Source organism: Prionailurus bengalensis, chromosome X (genome assembly GCF_016509475.1).
Source record: "Prionailurus bengalensis isolate Pbe53 chromosome X, Fcat_Pben_1.1_paternal_pri, whole genome shotgun sequence".
Classification (NCBI taxonomy): Eukaryota; Metazoa; Chordata; class Mammalia; order Carnivora; family Felidae; genus Prionailurus; species Prionailurus bengalensis.
This window is the reverse complement of record NC_057361.1, coordinates 53,269,766-53,288,905: the sequence shown is the minus strand read 5'-3', so window position 1 is coordinate 53,288,905 and position 19,140 is coordinate 53,269,766. Positions and strand designations below refer to the sequence as shown.

Here is a 19,140-nt window from a genome sequence, read left to right as displayed (position 1 = left end):
GTTGATAAAGAGTGCACTTGCTGTGATGACTACTGGGTTATGTATGGAATTGTTGAATCACTGTATGGTACACCTGAAACTAATATAACTGTATGTTAACTACACTGGAATTAAAATAAAATTTAAAAATAAAAAAAAGTTAAAAAATAGTATGCCCTCAGAGCAGTGGTTCCCAAGTCTGGCTACTCATTGGAATCATCAAATATACTGATGGCTGTATCCCACTACTAGAGATTGTAATTTGATCTGAGGATGAGGTCTGGTCTTTTAAAACAACTTTTACAATTCCAATGTGCAGACCAATTTAGGCACCACTGGCTGAAAGTTTTCTTGTGAAGGATTTAAAGCTCACATAATACATGGTTTACTTTTCTGTGCAAGTGTGGTTCACCAAGAAGGAGACTGGTAAATGAGACAATGTGCTAGGTTCAAGGCAGCCTGGAAGTCTTACCTGGGTCTGTTTCCTCATCTGTAAAACTAGCATAAGTATATTTAGGTTATAAAATTGACATGTTTCATAAGCAACAAAGTACTTCCCAACAGCTTTTGTACGTATATACACTCCATCTTCACTTCACACTCCACTCCTCACTGCCTTTTGCAACAGGGTTCAAGGTTATTTCTCTGACCTTTATTGGAACTGCAATAAGTAGTAGGAAATTGGCAAGCCTGGAGTACTTCCCAATAAGGAAGCAGGACAGGGCCTGACTATCCCAGGAGGAGTCTAGAGACCCTTCACAAAAAATTCTAAAGCCCCAAGTCCAAGTGAGCCCAGGAGCATCCCATGATCAATTCAGGGCCCACCTACACTGGAAAAGTTGACCTGTAGTCCTGGAAACTGTGTAGGCAATTAAGTCAGACAGTCTTGTCCCTTGGGTAGTGTTTTCTCAAGTCCATTGCGTCCCTCCTAAAATGAGGATGGTAATATCCACTCTCCATAGGACTGAAATGAGTATGAAATAAGACCAGGATTGGAAGGTGGTCTACAGAATGTAAATTACAGTGAAGTAACTTACAACCACCCACTCATACATACTACAACAAAATATCAAGTCACAGAGAAGTCTTCCTTTAATTGGCACTGAAACAGAACATGAGTTGAGCATAAACCCCTCCAAAAAATTTTTTAAAACCCCCCAAAATACACATGCACACAAAAACCTAAATACAAAATCTAACCTTTCTTCCCAGCCTCCCTGTGAATGGGTTATTGCCCTTAAGGCAGCTAAACTGCCCTACAATTTCAGGTTTGAATTTAGCGAGTATAGGGCATATCACCAAGAGAGTGTCAATATAATTCACAGCAATGCACATGACTCCCCAAAGTCAGAATGAAGTCAGGGAGGGATCAAAGCCAAGGGCTCTGGGCTAGGGGCATTGCATGGAAGGACAGTATAACCCCTTGGGAACTAAACTCTTGGGAGAAGGCAAAATAAAAACAATGAAACAAATACCAAGTATTTTAAGAAGGGGCTGTAGGACCTATAGTGACAGGTGACATCACTAATACTGAAAGCTTCTTGCAATAATGTTTCTGGCAAAATATTCTTTAATAATATAGTATATGCTTCCCAGGTGTGGGGATGGTAAGGGAATGAGGCCAAAATGATCCTGCCTCAAGACTAATATCTTCTAAGAGTGCATTAGCAAGAAACACAGAAATCAATATTGAATTAGATGCCACTAGAATATATAATACTTGTAAAAAAAAAAAGAGCACACATGAAATAGAGGAAGGGGAGGTTAATCCTGGATTGAAAGAAAGAGGTTGGAGTGTAGAAGGGACCAGACCAGAGCCCCCAACATCTCTCTGGTTTACAACTTCAAGGGGCAGCACAGCTGGGGCAAGACTTGGGTAGAGGTTTGTTAAACAGAAGCAGGGCCCATTCATCACCTTGGAGGGGGTGAGGGAAAGGAGCTATTAAGGATCTCAGGGGGTCAAGTAAACAGTGGGATCCAGGCTGAAGGCTTTTCTCACCACACTCAGCATCTTCTACCACTCACCAATTGAACCAACTGGCATCAAGCTCCAGAGCTCACCATACTAAGGCAGGGATGTCCCTGAAGCAGGAATGGTGGCACACATAGCTCTGATGGAAGCTCTGATGAAAGAAGTGACCTTAGAACCCTGGCAGAAAAAATACTGAAGCCCAGTGTGAACATTTCCTCCCTTTGGCAAGAGTGCTGGATGGGACTGGCTAGTTTTTTGGGTAACCATCCCTACCATTCTAGCTGGAGGGAATTTGGGGGTTGGAGTGGGGAGGGGCAGATCCCACGAAGGAAGGAACTCAGAATAATACATTTTCCGCCCATAAAGCTCACTTGAAACAAGCCTAGTCTCCTATAAAACATTAGGGTAGGCTCTCCTATCCAGCCTTGCCTGAAGTGAATGGCCAACAGCCTTCTAAGACGTTGGTGAAGTCTCTTGAAGGTACTGTCTCCTGCCATCTCACCATGGGGAGAAACTGAATTCCTAAACTCAGGGATAAAACTTATTAGAACTGAGTTTGTAGCAGGCCCCATCTGGGAGGTATAGAGAAGAACGACTGAACATCTTTTTAGCTTCCAATCATTATAAAGCCTAAATAACTCTAGAAGAAATGGGAATTGGAAGGGCTAATCCTAGGTCATTTGACATCCTAAAGCATATACTCAGGGCCGTGCCTCCTTTCCTAAACCATGTGATTTTCTGCAAATCACAGGACCCTGAAAAGGAAGGCAGTCTGTGGCAGGGGTGTGGGGGTTATTTTTCAACCAATACCACACTTCACCCCTACAGAACAACAGTAAATGAGGGGGTATTTCCCAAATCAAGTGCGAAGTGCCTCTAAGCTAGGGAAGTGGTCTTTTCCTGTAAGCTATATTAAATGGGACAGAGGGAAAGAGGGTCCAATTGGCACCATTGTGGGCCATGTACTTGTCCAAGGTAGTGAGTGGGAGCTGAGGGGCTAAGTTTGGTCCCATGGCTACACTGAATGCTTGGCATGACTCCAGGGCTGTTCTAGTTAGTGGCTTCAGCACAGTGTGAGTTAGGCAGGAGTAAAAGAGTGTGGGGGCAAGGAAGAAGGGAGGAGGGGTCCCTACAGTTGGGGTGACCATTACATCGACTCAAATTCATCGATGCGCTGCTTGGTATTGCCCTGCCGGATCTGACGCAAGGTCTTGTATTTGTCTCGGCCAAGTCGCATGTTCTCAGCATGTATCATGTCATTGGCAGTCTTCTTGGACTCATCACGGGCATTGGCCAGTTCTGAAGTGAGGGCCTGTGCAGGTGTAAGGGGATGAGGGGTTAATGGCTTGATCTAACTTTACCTTCCCTTAAGCAGATTCTCTCTCTCTACCCCCTCCACACATATTCACCCCTCTTTTTCTATATACACTAACACATACACACACACACACACACACACATTTGTTGAGGACCATTTTCAGCCCTGTTGGGACTGCAGTGGAGCAAAAATAAAACAAACCCCCCACAAACTTAGGGGACCAATTGATTGATGGCAGGTATTCTCTAAGAGTAGAATAATGGTAGAAATCAGGTCAGGGTATTTTCTGAATACAAAAGTTAAATGGAGTATGGGGCAAAAAGAAAAAAACAAGGAATAGGGGGCCAGGTCTGATGAGTAAGTGATGGGTGCCTACCCTTAAAGCTCTTGTCATAGAAAGGCTCAGCCTCCCACACTCCACTGAGACAGGCTCCTCTACCTAACTCCCATGATGATCTAGAGAATGTACATGGTATCTTTGACCCTTTGGCCCTGCCTAGATACCTTCAGATGCTTCTGCACACGCTCATTCTTCTCTGCCTCAGTGGTACGTTCCTCCTCACTGCGGTCCTTGGCCATGGCATCAGCCCGCAGGTCAGCACTGGCCTCTGCCCCATTCTCATCCTGCTCATCCTGCTCATTCTCAGCAGGCTCGGCTACATGAGGTGTACTCATAGCAGTCTTCAACTCAGCACGGGTCTTCTCCAAATCTTCTTGTACCATCTGAGCCTGTCCAGTAACAGAGGGAAAGAAAGACCAGCAGTCAGACGAGGCTAACTTGTGGCATCCTACATGTGCATAGAATAGCCCAGAACGAGGCAGGCATCAGGTAGTCCAAGTCACTTTGTCTGTCTTTAGTTTCTGCAGCTGTATAATAGGAGTATTTGAGAAAGCCTCGAGCTTTCTCTCATGATGCCTGCTGTCAAGGAGGGATGGAAGGGGTAAGGAGCCCAAATCTGAGGAATCTAAGGAACTGAAACTTATTCATATAGTACTCTTTCCCATAATGCTTTGCTCTGGGCACTGTGTCTCACCTTCTGCTGCCATTCCACAGCTTCACTTTCCTTCTTCTGTCGGGCCATCTCCAGCTGGGAGATTCGAGCTGTCAACTCTGCCATTTCCAAGGCCTATGGATAAATTGGAAGGTTGTGAGAGCTGAGCCTTCTGGTCCTCAGGCCCCAGGTATCTTCAACACCAGTTCCCCTGGGGAACAAATAGGGAACCTGCTGTTCCACTTGCTTGCTGTTCTGGAGACTCTTTTTACCACACCTCCTCCAGGAAGCCTGGAAGACCACTCCTATTCTCAGATCTACTATTCTTTAACTCCAAATCATTTCCATATAAGTCAGAGATCCCCATCTAGACTATAGACCTCCTAAAGACAAACATGTCATTTCTCTCTTCCTCATCTATCTCTTTCTCTCTCTCTTTCCTCTCTCCCCCTCTCCCTCCTTCCCTTTATCCTTCTCCCTCTCAATTTCTCTTACATACACTACTGCCCACTGCATAGTTAGGGCCTCCATAAAGCTTTGGAGATCACTGTGTCACTACCTAAAGTACCAGAACCTTTCCTGTTTTCCTAGAATGCTCAGGGTTTCCACTAAGACTCCTCCCAGGACAAGTATAGGAAAGACACTGTAGTGTCACAAGACGATCTGAACAAGGGAAAAAGCTTATGCACACCCTCATACCTTGGACAGGTATCCTAGAGGAAACTTCCCTCTGCTAACTAGGTCTTAGTTCCTGCACTCTCACTCCAAACAGTACAAGGGAAAAACATATATCAAGGAATTTGGGCCACAGGTTCTTAATTTCTGAGTCACAGAACCCTTGGAAACATGATAAAAGTAAGGATGCTAACCCTCCTCCCTGATAAATGCATAGACACATAGTCTTACATATGATTTAGAGAGCAAACCCTTCAAAGAGAGGCAAAAATGGGTTCTCATCCTTATTCAGTGACATTGTGTGACCTTTGACAAGTCTCTTAAACCTCCTTGAGCCCTAATTTCCTTATCTGGGCATAGTATCCGTATGGGTTAACCTCATAGGGTTATTGGAGAGGAAATAAGAAAATAAGGGGAAAGGAAAAGTCACGAGCATAGCTTGTAACACACAGGCAGTCAATTAAGTGTAAATCCCTTTGCTTCTTTCCTCCCTCCCTTTCCTTTGTCAGGTCATCAGCTCAGATACCCAAGGGCTAAGAAGAAAGTAGAATAAAAGTAAGGGTTACGGAAGATAGTTTGCAAAGATTTCTGGGCCACACCAATGACTTTGCATCTTGCTTCTGAATAAGCCATCTGCTGGGGGCCCATAGACTGGCACCCTGCTGGAAGAAGCCAGCCCTGCAGGCAAGGGTAACTGTGAATAGGTAGGCAGACAGAGAAGAAAATTCAGGTACCACAATCCTAGCCCATTTGGTAGCTTTACCAGCTGTTCCTGGGTCTTCTTCTGATCCTGAGAGGCCTGCAACAGGGCTTCCTTGGCTTCTTCAGCTTCTTGACGCTCTTTGGCTAGTTTTTCAGCCTCACTCTGGGCACGCTTCCGCTCCTGCTCAAGCTCCAGAGCCCTGCGGGTCTGTTCTTCCAGTTCTGGAAAGAGAAGAAGGGGGAAAAGTGGTGAAGAGTGCAGATATGAAGAAGAAATACCTAGTTTCCCTTCTGGAGATGCTTCACCCTAGAGCACAGCTGGCAGAAAGTTCTAGGCACTCTTCCTCTTGCCCAATCTTTCATCTATCTGTAGCCATATATGGATGATACAGCCTGAGTCTGCAGCTCAGGCAGAAGGGTATCCAGCTCATAAAGTCAGGCTCTAGGAAAACCCAGTCTCAAAAATGACTCTAAGCCTCACCATGCTGAGCCTTCTTAGTCTGTTCCTCAATCTGCTTCAGTCTCTCCATCAGTTCCTCCTTTTCCCGTTCGATCTTCTCCTTCTCCTTTTCTGCCATCTCACGCTTCTTCTTCTCATTTTCCAGCAGAGCACTAAGAACAGAGAAAGGATGGAATAGTATATCAAGGTTACATGGAAAGGCCCGAAGTCTCCCTTGCTCTTGACCCTCAGCCCCTACCACACTTAGAGCTTGTGAGTTGGGAACACATTGCCTTATCTCCACATTTTTGTCTTCACATCATAGCCCCATGTGGGCCAGTATACTCAGTACCCTGTCAGTTTGTCCCTGAGTCAGGAGATCCAACCTGGACTCCCAGCTCTACTAGTAACCAATGGGTAACCAGTGGGTAACCTTAGCTATGTCACTTCTTTTTTCTTGTTCTCAGTATCCCATCTGTAAAATGGCCTATTTGTCCTTCCTTGTCTACCTCATAGTTATAGGGAGTCAAGTTTTGACTCTGCTAGGATACTGTGCTTCAAGTCCAATAATCTCTATGGCTAGGGTATCAGTCCTTAGGCCTAATTCTGCTTGCCCTCTGAAGCCCAGTTTTAGGCTCTTTTTTTCCCCAGAATGTGTTGCAAATCTAGAACAAGTATTCACTTTTTCTTGTCCCAATACCTCTTTAAAGAGGTTGCCTTCTCACTCTAGCCTAGATGTCTTTTCTTTTTCTGGGCCTCAGAATACTTGTCCTATCCTTCTCCCCATCTTTCCCCTTTATTATTTTTCTCCACAGCACTTCTTACCATCTCACATACTGTTTAATTTGCTTATTTGTTCTGCCTCTTGCCACTAGAATATCAGCTTCCTGAGAGCAGAGATTTTTGGTTTTTTTCACTGCTTAATAATTATTGAGTGAAAAGATGACCCAGCCTTTGTACCTTCAACAGTTATGTACATACTGTTTTTTTTTTTCTCTTTATCCTACAAGACTATATATAAGGTCCTTGAGGGAAGGTTACTGTCAGATCCAGCTCTGTGAACTGCTCCCAACCTCAGTAAAATTTTTTGAATAAGAACCATGGTGTCTAACGTCTCAGACATGAACTCATTTATATTAGAAGCTTCTTGAGGATCCAAACTCTTTATGACAGAGTACCTACTAGAGCAGTGCTCTCAAACCTTGAAATGTATAGCAATCACCTGGGATCTCATTTTTTAAATAAACCTATTGAGGTGAAATTCATATAATAGTAACCATTATAAAGCAAACAATTTGGTGGCATTTAGTACATTCACAATGTTGTATATTTGCCACTTATATCTAGTTCAAAAACATTTTCATCACTCCAAAACAAAAGCCTATATCCATTAAGCAAGTCTCTTCCTATCTCTCCTCCCCATAGCCCCTAATAACCACCAACTTGCATTCTGCCTCTACAGATTTATCTATTCTAGATATTTCATATAAATGGGATCATACAGTATGTGAACTTTGTGTCTGGTTTCTTTCACTTAGCATAATGTTACAGAGGTTCATAAACATTGCAATATGTATCAGTACTTCATTCCTTTTTACAGCTGAATAATATTCCATTGTATAGTTGTATGATTTGTGTATCCATTCATCGGTTGGGCATTTGGACTGTTTCTACCTGTTGGATATGAACACTTGTGTACATGTACTCTTTAAGTTTATTTACTTTTGAGGGAGAGAGAGAGAAAGTGTGAGTAGGGGAGGGGCAGAGAGAGAGGGAGAGAGGGAGAGAGGGAGAATCCCAAGGAGGCTCCACACTCTTAGTGTAGAGTCAGATGCTTACCTGACTGAGCCACCCTGGCAACCCACATGTACTCTTTTCAACACTTTTGAGTATATACCTAGTAGTGGAGTTGTGGGATCATATGATAATTCTGCTTATTTTTTAATTTTTTAAAATATTTATTTTTGAGAGGGAGAGAGACATATTGTTAGCATGGGAGGGGTAGAGAGAGAGAGAGGGAGATACAGAATCTGAGGCAGGATCCAGGCTCTGAACTGTCAGCACAGAGTCCAATGCAGGGCTTGAAACCATGAACCGCAAGATCATGACCTGAGCAGAGGTCAGAGAGTCAACCGACTGAGCGACCCAGGTGCCCCTCATGTGGTAATTCTATGTTACACTTTTTGAGAAATCACCAAACTATTTTCCACAGTAGCTGAAACATTTTACGTTTCTACCAGTAATTTACATGAGTTTCAATTTCTCCACATGCTTGACAATGCTATTATTTTCTGTATTGATTTATTTACTTATTCTATATTAGTGAGTTATCAAGTGCTACCTCATTGTAGTTTTGATTTGCATTTCCCTAATAGACTAAGGATGTTTTCATGTGCCTGGTGGCTTCTTTGGAGAACTGATCACCTAGGATCTTAAGATGCAGATTCTGAGTCAGTAGATCTGGGGTAGGGTCTCAGATTCTGACTTTCTAATAAGTTCCCAAGTAGATGTTGATGTTGCTGAGCTTTGCTACACTTTCAATAACAAAGGGGTTACAGAGAGAGTACAGGGGCTTCATAAGGAAAATTCTGGTGGCTCTTCCTAATTCCACTCAAAAATCCCTACAGAATCCATGTTTAAATGTGCATGAAAGTTTCTGCTAATGCCACCACATTGGTCAGATAATCTGGAGCAACCCAGAGTCTGCATAGAAGAGCAACGACATTAAGGTCAAAGACAATGTGGAACTATGTCTTCATGAGCCTCTGAAATCCTAGGCTTCTAATGCCTGCTTCCTGGGTAAAGGGATGCCTGAGACTTGAGAAAGTGTCAGCCCTGTACAGCTCCCTCTCTACCTATCCAAGGATGGCTTCATATCTTTGTTTTTTGTTTTTGTTTTTATTTTTTATAATTTGACACCTTTGAGAAGTTTCTTTTCCCCAGCCCCAGCCTCCACTCCACTCCAGTTCCACAGAACCTACCGTTCCATCTGTTTCTGGTGCTTTTCCTCCCGGGCCTGTGCCTTCATCTGCTGCACCTCAATGGTGTCAGGCTTGCGGCGGCGCATGTATAGTTCATGGTTCCCCATGCACAGGGCCAAGATACGCTTGTTAATCCGCAGCCGGGGAGCATAAAAGACAAAGTCCTGATGGGAAACCAATAATAAAAATGAATTTTAAGGGACAGATGAAGGTAAGCTTTTGCTTTTTGAAAAGCTAAGTCCAAAAGCATAAGAAAGGTTTTTTAGCCCAATTTTCTCATGTTATAAATAGGAAAATTAATTATCAGAGTGGTGAAGTGACATAGCAAGCTAGCAACAGACCCAGGACTAGAACCCAGGTTTTTTGTCTCTGAAAACTACCAAACTACAATTTCTTGCAACTTGTGCTTATGAAAGCATCCTAAAATACCCTCAGTCTAACTGAAAGATAGGAACTGACTACATCTGCTAATCAGGGATCCTGCTGAATCTCAGGGGCCTCTTTTAGAGACCCAATAACCCCCACATAACACACTGGTGAGTACAGTATGGGTGGCTGGACTGTTTCTGTAATCTCCTAAAAGCACATCCCAGACACAGCCCCTTAAATTATTTTTGGAATAAGGCAAGTTGTAAATACATACATGAATACCTAAATCTCCTTAACATTGAGTGTCCTAGCTGTTCTTTTTTTAAAAGAAGCCCTTGATCTCAGCTGGCTTTATTACTTACCTTTTTCTTATGAAAGTTGAACACAGCAGCGGTTTCAATAAACACACACACACACACACACACACAAATTGTGTGAGTCTGTTATTACAGATACCACTGGACCAAGATTATCAGATAATGGATTAACTACTAGCTCCTCTGCCACTGAACCCAAACTACTACTGTATAAGGTACTATATAGCTTAGTGTGCAGTGGAAGGAGCACAGGCTCTAGAAGTCAAATAACTTAGGTATAAATCCCAGATTTACCATTTTTAGTTGTGTGATCTTGGGCAAATCACTCCATCTCTCTGAAACTCAGTTTAATCAGTTATAAAATTGGTATGCTACTACCTGACAATGCTGTTGAGGGTTAAATGAGATTATATATATATATATATATATACACATATATATATACACTATATACACTATATATACTATATATACTATATATACATATACACATACGTATATACATATACATATATAGTATATATATATAGTATATATATACATGTATATATATATATATATACACACATGTGTGTATATATATATATATATATATATAGTGCCTAGCAGCAGAAGTTCAGAGACCTCAAGGCTGGAGAAGAATGATTGAGGCCTCATGAGAATGGTCTGGCTGGGCATGGCCATTGACCCTTGTTGCACATGAAGTACACCAAAAGAGGAGACTCTTTTTGTTTTTTTTTGTTTTCTATCTTACTCCCAATCACCAGCTTTCCAGTCTTATTAGCCACAGGCAACTGAAAGGGTGAAAAGTATAATGAGGATATTAAAGGAATGAATGGACCCAAAGCCCTTTCTTGTTCTTGGGTTATTGTGGAGATAAGTCTTGAGAGGACAGCAGCAAAGTAACACCAAAAAACAAGTTTGGAGGATCATCTTTGGATCTGAACTTCCGACTCTATTCTTTCTTTAAAATTAAAAATAGGCCAGGGGCACCTGGGTGGCTTGGTTGGTTAAGCGTCCGACTTCGGCTCAGGTCATGATCTCACGGTCCATGGGTTTGGGCCCTGCGTCGGGCTCTGTGCTGACAGCTCGGAGCCTGGAGCCTGTTTCAGATTCTGTGTTTCCCTCTTTCTGTGACCCTCCCCCATTAATGCTCTCTCTCTGTCTCAAAAATAAATAAATGTTAAAAAAATTTAAAAAAATTAAAAAAAAATAAAATTAAAAATAGGCCAAAGTACATGAACAGTTTAACTTTCTGGAGCCTAGATGCTTTAAAAAACAGATACACTCTCTGTTTCCACCACTAGAGCATTAAGGCAGCAGAAGACAGTGGCTAAGAGGCAGCATTTAGACTGTCTATGGCTCTCCCTCATCCATGCTTCTCCTGAGACACAGGTAGCAGGGCGGCACCAGCTACAGGATGCCTGTTAGCCATGTCTTGGCATCAAAATCCCCTTCCAGTGCCAATCTCCTTTTGTGCCTCCTCCCCCCTACAAAAAAAAAAAAAAAGCCAGAAAAATGAGAGCAAGATGGTATGATTGCTCCTAGCATTATCAAGGTCTTAGTAAGTACCTGTCTTGGCCAGTAGGAGGAATCACTTACCGGGGCTTTTTTGTCAATGGGCTTGATGACAAATTTCTTGTCATTGAAAGAAATGTTTCTGATTTCACTCCAGGGAAAGCCTATCTTGGGAGTCAGTCTGTAGAGAACAAGAACATCAGGACAAGGGAAAGATAAGAAGGACATAGAGGGTTGGTGGTTTGCCCTCCACGCCTCCAACTTCTTCCTTAAGGAGGTAGATCCAGTGTTATCCTATGCCATGAGGACAGATGCCAGTATTGAGGGTGCACAAAAGACCTCCTGATACTACAACCAACATATTATTCCTTGTCCCAATCTTTGAGGTTTTTTTTTTTTTTTTTGTATTTTTTGTTGAGGCATGGACCTTATAAAAATCTCTCACAAGAATCTCCAGCCCTATTTTATTGGGACTCTTCCTCTCGAGGTTGTAACAGCTGGGATAATGTAAACAATGAGCTCTAAGATTCAGAAATTACATGGAACAATAATTTATTATATCCATCCTCACCAAGGGCAGACAAAAGGGAAAAAATAAGCAAGTGAGATATGTCAGTAGCAAGAGGGATTATAGGCCAAAAGGTATTTAATCATCATATGGGAATGGGATTAATTATAAACCCTCACAAGGTAGGTTCTACGTTAGTGCTGTCCAATGGAAATATAATGAGAACCACACATGTAATTTTAAATTTTCTAATAGCTATATGAAAATAAGTAAAAAGAAATATGGTGGAATTAAATATAATAACAGTTCATTTAACCCAGTATATCCAAAATACTATCATTTGAACATGTAGATTAATATTAAAAAATATTGAGACATTCTACATTCTGTATTTCACACTAAGTCTCTAAAGTCTGGTGTATAGTTTATACTTATAACATATCTTAATTCAAGAGTAGCCACATTTCAAAGTGCTTAATAGCCACATGTGGCCAGTGACTACTGTAGTAGACACTGCAAATCTAGTCAATGCAAGATCTAGAGGCCTGGGAGGTTGTGCAAACATTTGGGCTGATCTAAACTAGGTAGAAAAAGGTGGGACCCAGGTGGGACCCAGGAAGTACAGTCCTACTTCATCATGAGCCCTAGGTGTCAGAATGGCCCAAATAAACTAAGAGACATCTGAGCTATACCTGTCATTCTGCTCATAGATGTTGAGACCTAGAGCATCCACCCCCAGCCACAGCTCTGAGCCTTTCTTGTTCTTGATGCTGAAGTAGTTCACACCATACATCTCCAGGTCCTGGGCAATCTTCAGATACTCTAGGACAGCATCTTCCCTAAATGACAGATATGGAGGTGTTACAGAGGGGAGCCTATGAATTAGACCCAGGAAGACAGCATCCCTGTTCTGCACTTATGACAAGAATGTTCTTAGCAGAGCCCAGATAGTGTGGTGATGGTAAAATGAGAAGATTTATTCCTGAACTAGACAACACCTAAATGATTTACTATGTTTAGAGAGCTCCTTCCCCATTTCTTTGTTGGGAAGAAGCCCTTGGTACCCCAGAAGTTCTCTAGGGATACTGAGGTCCCTTTCATTTCTTTACAGTCAAAACTGTTTTGGCTAACAGTTGCCATCATTCACAAAAATAATCCTGATTTGCCTTCTATCTCTACTTTCCCCTATAAATTGCATTCCTGTCCCTTTATCTCCAACATCTCCAGTGTCTTTAGTCTTTTGTCTCTTTTCCCCCACAACCTACTCTCATTCTCCCTAAAAAAAAGCAGTAGAACCCATAGTTTCCAGGGCAGGCTTACCTAAGCATGCCCCGGTGCTCCTCATGCCACACCTGGATCCGCTCCTCCCACTGGTCCTTGTTGAGTTTATGCTGCTCCAGGACCCTGGAAACACAACAGATAGTAGTTTCAAGCACAAAACACAAATGAAGGAGTAAAAGGGAGCTCACTTAGCTCTCTGAAGGGTTGATGCAAAGAAAATATGGAAGTCAGCCCACTGAAGTCATATTGGAAGTAGATGGAAATTACAGCAGGAGGTATTAATTAGACATAGGGAACTGCCTGAGATGTAGGAGGGTTACAATAATGGGTGGAAAAGAAAGACAATGGAAACACCTTCTTTTGTAGTTTTAACCAAAAAATCCAATACCTGGGTGGCTCAGTTGGTTAAGTGTCCAACTCTTGATTTCGGCTCAGGCCATAAACTCACATTGTGAGATTGAGGCCTGTGTCAGGCTCCATGCTGGGAGTGGAGCCTGCTTAAGATCCTCTCTCTCCATCCCCCTCTGCCTGCTTCTCTCTATCTCCCTCCCTCTCCCTCTCTCTCTCTCTCTCTCTCTAACACACACACACACACACACACACACACACACACACACACAATAATATGTTGTGGTCTCCAAGTAGGGCAGTAATGTATCAAGAGTCTGTGCTGAATTGAGAGGCTAAGAGTCAGGACACTCTCTCCTAGATCCCTGTGGGACCAATAGTTTGTGTTGATGAGAAAATTGCTCAGGGATGAGATCACAGCCCGTGTGATCAGAGAACTGAGCCCAAATAGCTTTGGAAGAAACTAACAGGCTCAACCTCCCAGATGTACTACATCATAAACAAGACTTGTATTAACTTTTTTATGTTTATTTATTTGAGAGAGAGAGAGAGAGGCAGAGAGAGAGGGAGACACACAGAATCAGAAGCAGGCTCCAGGTTCTGAGCTGTCAGCACAGAGCCTGATGCAACAACAAACCAACAAACTGCAAGATCATAACCTGAGCTGAAGTCAGATGCTTAAACCGACTGAGCCACCCCGGTCCCCCAAGACTTGTTTTAAATATGCCATCTCAGACATCAAAGCAGTGATCAGGTAGAGTTCCAGGGAACAACCACTATCCCTAACACTTTCAGGTAAGTTGTGCACATGCCACAGCTCCAATGGGACTGAGGATCCCAGAATCAAGAACTTTCCCTTCTATCCGAAAGCTTATGAAAATGGCCATTGGATGCAGTAGAGAAAAAAACAGGGTTAAAAATTCAAAAGACTAGGGCTCCAGGTCTGATTCTGTTTCAAATGAGCTGTGAGAGATCTGGCAATTCATAGTGAGTGCCCCTGCTCTATTTCCTTAGCCAGGAAATAAGTATAATGCCTGCCTTATTCATTTTATGTGTTGTCGCGATGCTAAAACAAAAATAATGAATGTTTGAGAGCATTCAGCTTTGACGTTTATAAAATCAGAAATCTCTATACACTGGCTGTCAATATTAAAAGACTGTTGGAACTCCCCCACATCCTGGCTTGGGTATTTCTCTCTCTCCTCTGTGAACCTCTGATACAAGAGGTCTAAATCAGTGAAAAGGATTGAGAAAATGGAACCAGGATAGGATATGTCAAGCCGTCTCTGGTAATCCATACAAGCACCTGTTTCCAGAGTAAATAAGTTCTGTAACCAGGCAGAGAGGGAAAAAAAAAAACTTTTTATTTTGAGAGTCAGAGAGACAATAGGGTATGGCGCCATATGCAAATATGTCTCTCTGAGCAGCATAAGATGGTCCTCAGACAGACCCTAGTGGAAAGGAACAGATCTGGCAGTCCCTGTGTAATAGAGATTGGTCAGCCATGGACTGCAGCCTCCTCCCGCCAAAGGCACCACCTTACCTCTGTGGCAGCAACTTGTCCCCAGCCAAGTAGCCAGACTTGTGGACTTCCTTATTGAAGTCACCATATTTAGACTGGACAGCATAGGAGGCCAGCAGCACAGCAGTCTCAGGTGGGCAGTAAATATCATCATTGAGAATGCCCTCCTTCACTTGCAGGAAGAACAGGCGCTGGGTGATGTCCTGGATCAATTCCTCAGATACATCCTCAGGGTAGAACTTAGCTCGGAACTTGAAGAGTAGAGGGCTTTCCTTCCGCACATCCTGGGCAATCACCTGGGAATAAGAGGTTATGGGCTCTCAAAAAAATATTTTGGCTGTAGGATGGGTAGAAACACTGAAAGGTCATCAATTTGGGTAATCCCAAAGAGCCAGGGGACAATTGTTTTGGTAATTCAGAAAGGAGACACATTGCTTTCACTTGGGGACCCAATCCCATGTCCGTAATTGCTTCCCTTCAGAGATTCCTTCCTGAAATGACCTAAGACCCACTAATGATCATAAGCCTTTAAGATCCCACCATCTGACAATATATCCAACTGCCCCCAAATTTTGAGGTTAGGCTTAAGAAAGCTCCTCTTTTAAGTCTCCCACAACACTGTAAGTTAACAAAGTAAAAACCAGTATGTATCATTGAGCCCTAGGAATTGGCTAGGGAAGATAACAAACTAGAATGCTTTTTAAAACCTGAAGTTGGTTCTTGAGAGCTCCACATTTGCCCAGAAAATGTCTCCACTCCTCTGGAAAAGAAGACTTTGCCAGCAGAGGGTGGGGCACCTATCCCCTAGACACAATCAGAAACACAAGCCACAGGACATTGGAAATCCCCAAGGACAAAGTTGGGAAGTTTGAGGATACTGAGATGGAGGACTACCATGTTCCTGCAGAGATACTGCATGGAGGTGATGAGCTTGAATGGACATATACTCAAATCATCTCATTTGGAGTTCGACTGAGATAGAAAATGAAGAAATAATGGGTTAAATAGATGATGGGTATTATGGAGGGTACTTGTTATGAGCACCAGGTGTTGTATGTAAATAATGAATCACTAAATTCTTCACCTGAAAATAATATTACACTGTATGTTAACTAGCTGCAATTTATGAACTTGGAGGAAAAAATATGTGCTAATAAACTTATGTGTAGATGCCTATAGAGGAAAAATAGAAAATCAAGAAAGAGGGAAGCATCTGTATGGAAGTTAGGTATGAGTCGACAGGTGGAGCAGGGACAAAATAAGATTAGGAGACCCTCAAGATTCTTTCCAGTTCAAGAGTCAGTGATTCTCTTTTAAACAATCCTCCTAGAGCCCTTGAGTTTGGCAAGAAAAAATAGGATGCTAATCCCCTCTTGAAAAGGCATTAGTGGCTGTGGTCTAAAACAAGTCAAAGTTTAAGACAGAGCTCCCAGGAAAAAAGAAAGGGTCTCTCCATCCTTGGACGTTGGCCATTCTCACTGTTAGAAGTCTAAGTGGAGACAGAGCAAGAGCTCTGCCTTGGCTGAGGTCCTCTGCCTTTATTCTAATCTAGTGGTCAATGGACCACCCAGTGAAAAACACAGCCCAGAATTTTCCAGCTAGCACATATTACCTCATGAATAAGATGTAATGGAGAAATGAATTCCAAACCCAACAATGGGGTAAACAGTTACCTTTTTATTGAGTTTCAGCCAAGTAGAGAAACTTTTAGTGTCCTGGTACTGCAGACCAAAGAACCAAACTTCCCTCAGGCCAATAGTTTTTACCACCTAGAAAAGAAAATAAAAAGCAACAACTGATTGAATACATACTTTGTGCCAGGGACAGAGGATACAAAAGTCCAACATGGTCCCTGAATTTATTTTTTTTCCAAGTTTTTATTTAAATTCAAGTTAGTTAACATACAGTGTAATATTGGTTTCAGGAGTAGAGTTTAGTGATTTATCACTTACACAGTAACACCCAGGGCTCATCACAAGTGCCTCCTAATGCCCATCACGCATTTAACCCATCCCCCCACCCACCTCCCCCCTAGAAACCCTCAGTTTGTTCTCTATAGTTAAGAGTCTCTTATGGTTTGCCTCTCTCTCTGTTTTTCTCTTATTTTATTTTTCCTTCCCTTCCCGCATGTTCATCTGTTTGTTTCTTAAATTCCACATATGAGTGAAATCATATGGTATTTGTCTTTTTGTGACTGACTTATTTCGCTTAGCATAATACATTCTAGTTCCATCCACATCACTGCAAATGGCAAGATTTCATTTTTCATGGCTGAGTAATATTCCACTACATATATAAATATATATATATTTTTATATATATTTATATATATATTTATATATATATTTATGTTCCACTATATATATTTATATATATATTTATGTTCCACTATATATGATATATATATATACATATATATATATATATATATATATATATATCTTCTTTATCCATTCATCAGTTGATTGGTCCCTGACTTTATTTTTTTAATTAAAAAAAATGTTTATTTATTTGAGAGAGACAGTACAAGTGGGGGAGGGGCAGAAAGAGAGCAAGACAGAGAATCACAAGCAGGCTCTGCACTGTCAACACAGAGCCCGACATGGGGCTCGAACTCATGAATCCGTGAGATCATGTCCTGAGCAGAAACAAAGTGTCAGACACTTAACCAACTGAGCCACCCAGGCGCCCCTGGTCCCTGATTTTAAAGTACATAAGGTGTCCAGGGTCTGGCAAGGAAATACACTTGGGCAGCAGTCAAGAAATGATGTCAGCATCTCTTTTGCACAAGATACTTCCGCTGAGGTAGGGAACAGGTTTATTACTTATAACCACTACCACACATCAAAAACGTTATATCCATTATCTTCTTTGATTTTCACAAGCCCTGTGATATATTTATAATTAGCCTAATTTTATAGTGAAAATAAGGTTGCAAGAAGTGAAAGTTCAGTTAGTGAGTAGCAGAATCAGGTCTGTTTGACTCCAAACACATTCAAATCCAGTGCTTTCTGCCACTTCTTCCCTCTATGATGTCATGTGCCTTTCCACTCCCAGAATGAATTAAAGGCTGGAAGTAGAAATTGTTGGTTTAACTCCTATATCTTGTTCTTCTGGATTGTTCCTTTATCTTTAGCAAGTAGGAATATTCCCACACTCTTTTAACTGAGTCCCATTTACAGTGCCCAAGAAATAATGTTTGGGGAGACATAACAGGCATTGTGGTATCTATATATTCCAAAGATGTGCTGTGTCTGGGTGCTGAGATGCTTCTTTCCAGCCCTGATTTGAGGCTATTCATGATTCCCCTTACCACTCACACAGGTTGAGAGTGGGAAAGAGGGTAGAAACATGGTGAGTACCTCAGTATGTGTAGTGGCTAAGGGGCCCCTTGTGTCGTGGGCCTTGTGGCTGAGAAATGGGTAGGAAAGGGAGAGCAGCCAGGAGATGGGGTTTGTTTTCCAGTCCCTGACATTAGCATATTAATGGTTCTAGCTGGCAGCTGAACCCAGAATGCCCATCACTGGAGATGGAGGCAATAAAGTTGAGCCACACCCTAATTGGTTATGCTGACTACCTTGAGGCATGGGCAGGGGAGATAGGAGAGTGAGGTGAAGAAATGTACCTGGAGATAGAAACAGGGAAGAAAAAACCAATATTTCTAATATCCTTCCTTGTGAACAAATCATATATTCCCTCAAAACACACACACACACACACACACACACACGTACACACCTCCACTATATCCACAAAGTTTCTACTAGGCACCCAAAGCCAGGCCCCATAGTCACTCCCAAAGCTTATAATCTAGAACTTCAGAGGCCCCAAGGAAAAAGGATCTCATATCTATTAAGTAACTATTATGTACCAGGCACTGAACACTGAAAAACCCTGAGATAGCTATTATCTCCATTTTATAAATGAAGAAACAAAAGCTTACGGGGCAACCTGCCTACAACCATAAAGCCTAGACTAGAATCCTGATGTGCATGACTCTAAAACCCTTTCTTTTCTAGCATGCTCTCTTTTAATTACAAGAAATAATAGGGGCTTAGGAGCCCTGGGGTTCCCAAACGACTAACTGCCTTGTCTCTCTTTTGCCCACATATCCAAGCAAGGTAATGAGCTTTGACCATCTCTGCAGCTAGATATGGTTCCTGGCTTTCCCACTAGGTTCAGTCAGCAACCACTTTGGAGAGAAGCCATATATATCCCC

At 42.2% G+C, this 19,140-nt stretch overlaps 1 protein-coding gene across 1 annotated transcript in view; it reads right to left on the bottom strand.

Moving 5' to 3' along the window:
- Nucleotides 1-1,048: 1,048 nt before the first annotated feature.
- MSN (moesin) overlaps nt 1,049-19,140 on the bottom strand; it is a 65,751-nt gene continuing 47,659 nt past the window's right edge. Inside the window, exons 3-13 of the mRNA XM_043570330.1 lie at nt 16,595-16,690; nt 14,943-15,217; nt 13,091-13,174; nt 12,463-12,609; nt 11,347-11,443; nt 9,059-9,222; nt 6,120-6,250; nt 5,700-5,860; nt 4,304-4,396; nt 3,774-3,998; nt 1,049-3,263 (exon numbers count right to left, since the gene is read on the bottom strand). Coding sequence (XP_043426265.1) covers nt 3,099-3,263; nt 3,774-3,998; nt 4,304-4,396; nt 5,700-5,860; nt 6,120-6,250; nt 9,059-9,222; nt 11,347-11,443; nt 12,463-12,609; nt 13,091-13,174; nt 14,943-15,217; nt 16,595-16,690 — 1,638 coding nt within the window. The 3' untranslated portion in view covers nt 1,049-3,098. The remainder of the gene's footprint in view (nt 3,264-3,773; nt 3,999-4,303; nt 4,397-5,699; nt 5,861-6,119; nt 6,251-9,058; nt 9,223-11,346; nt 11,444-12,462; nt 12,610-13,090; nt 13,175-14,942; nt 15,218-16,594; nt 16,691-19,140) is intronic.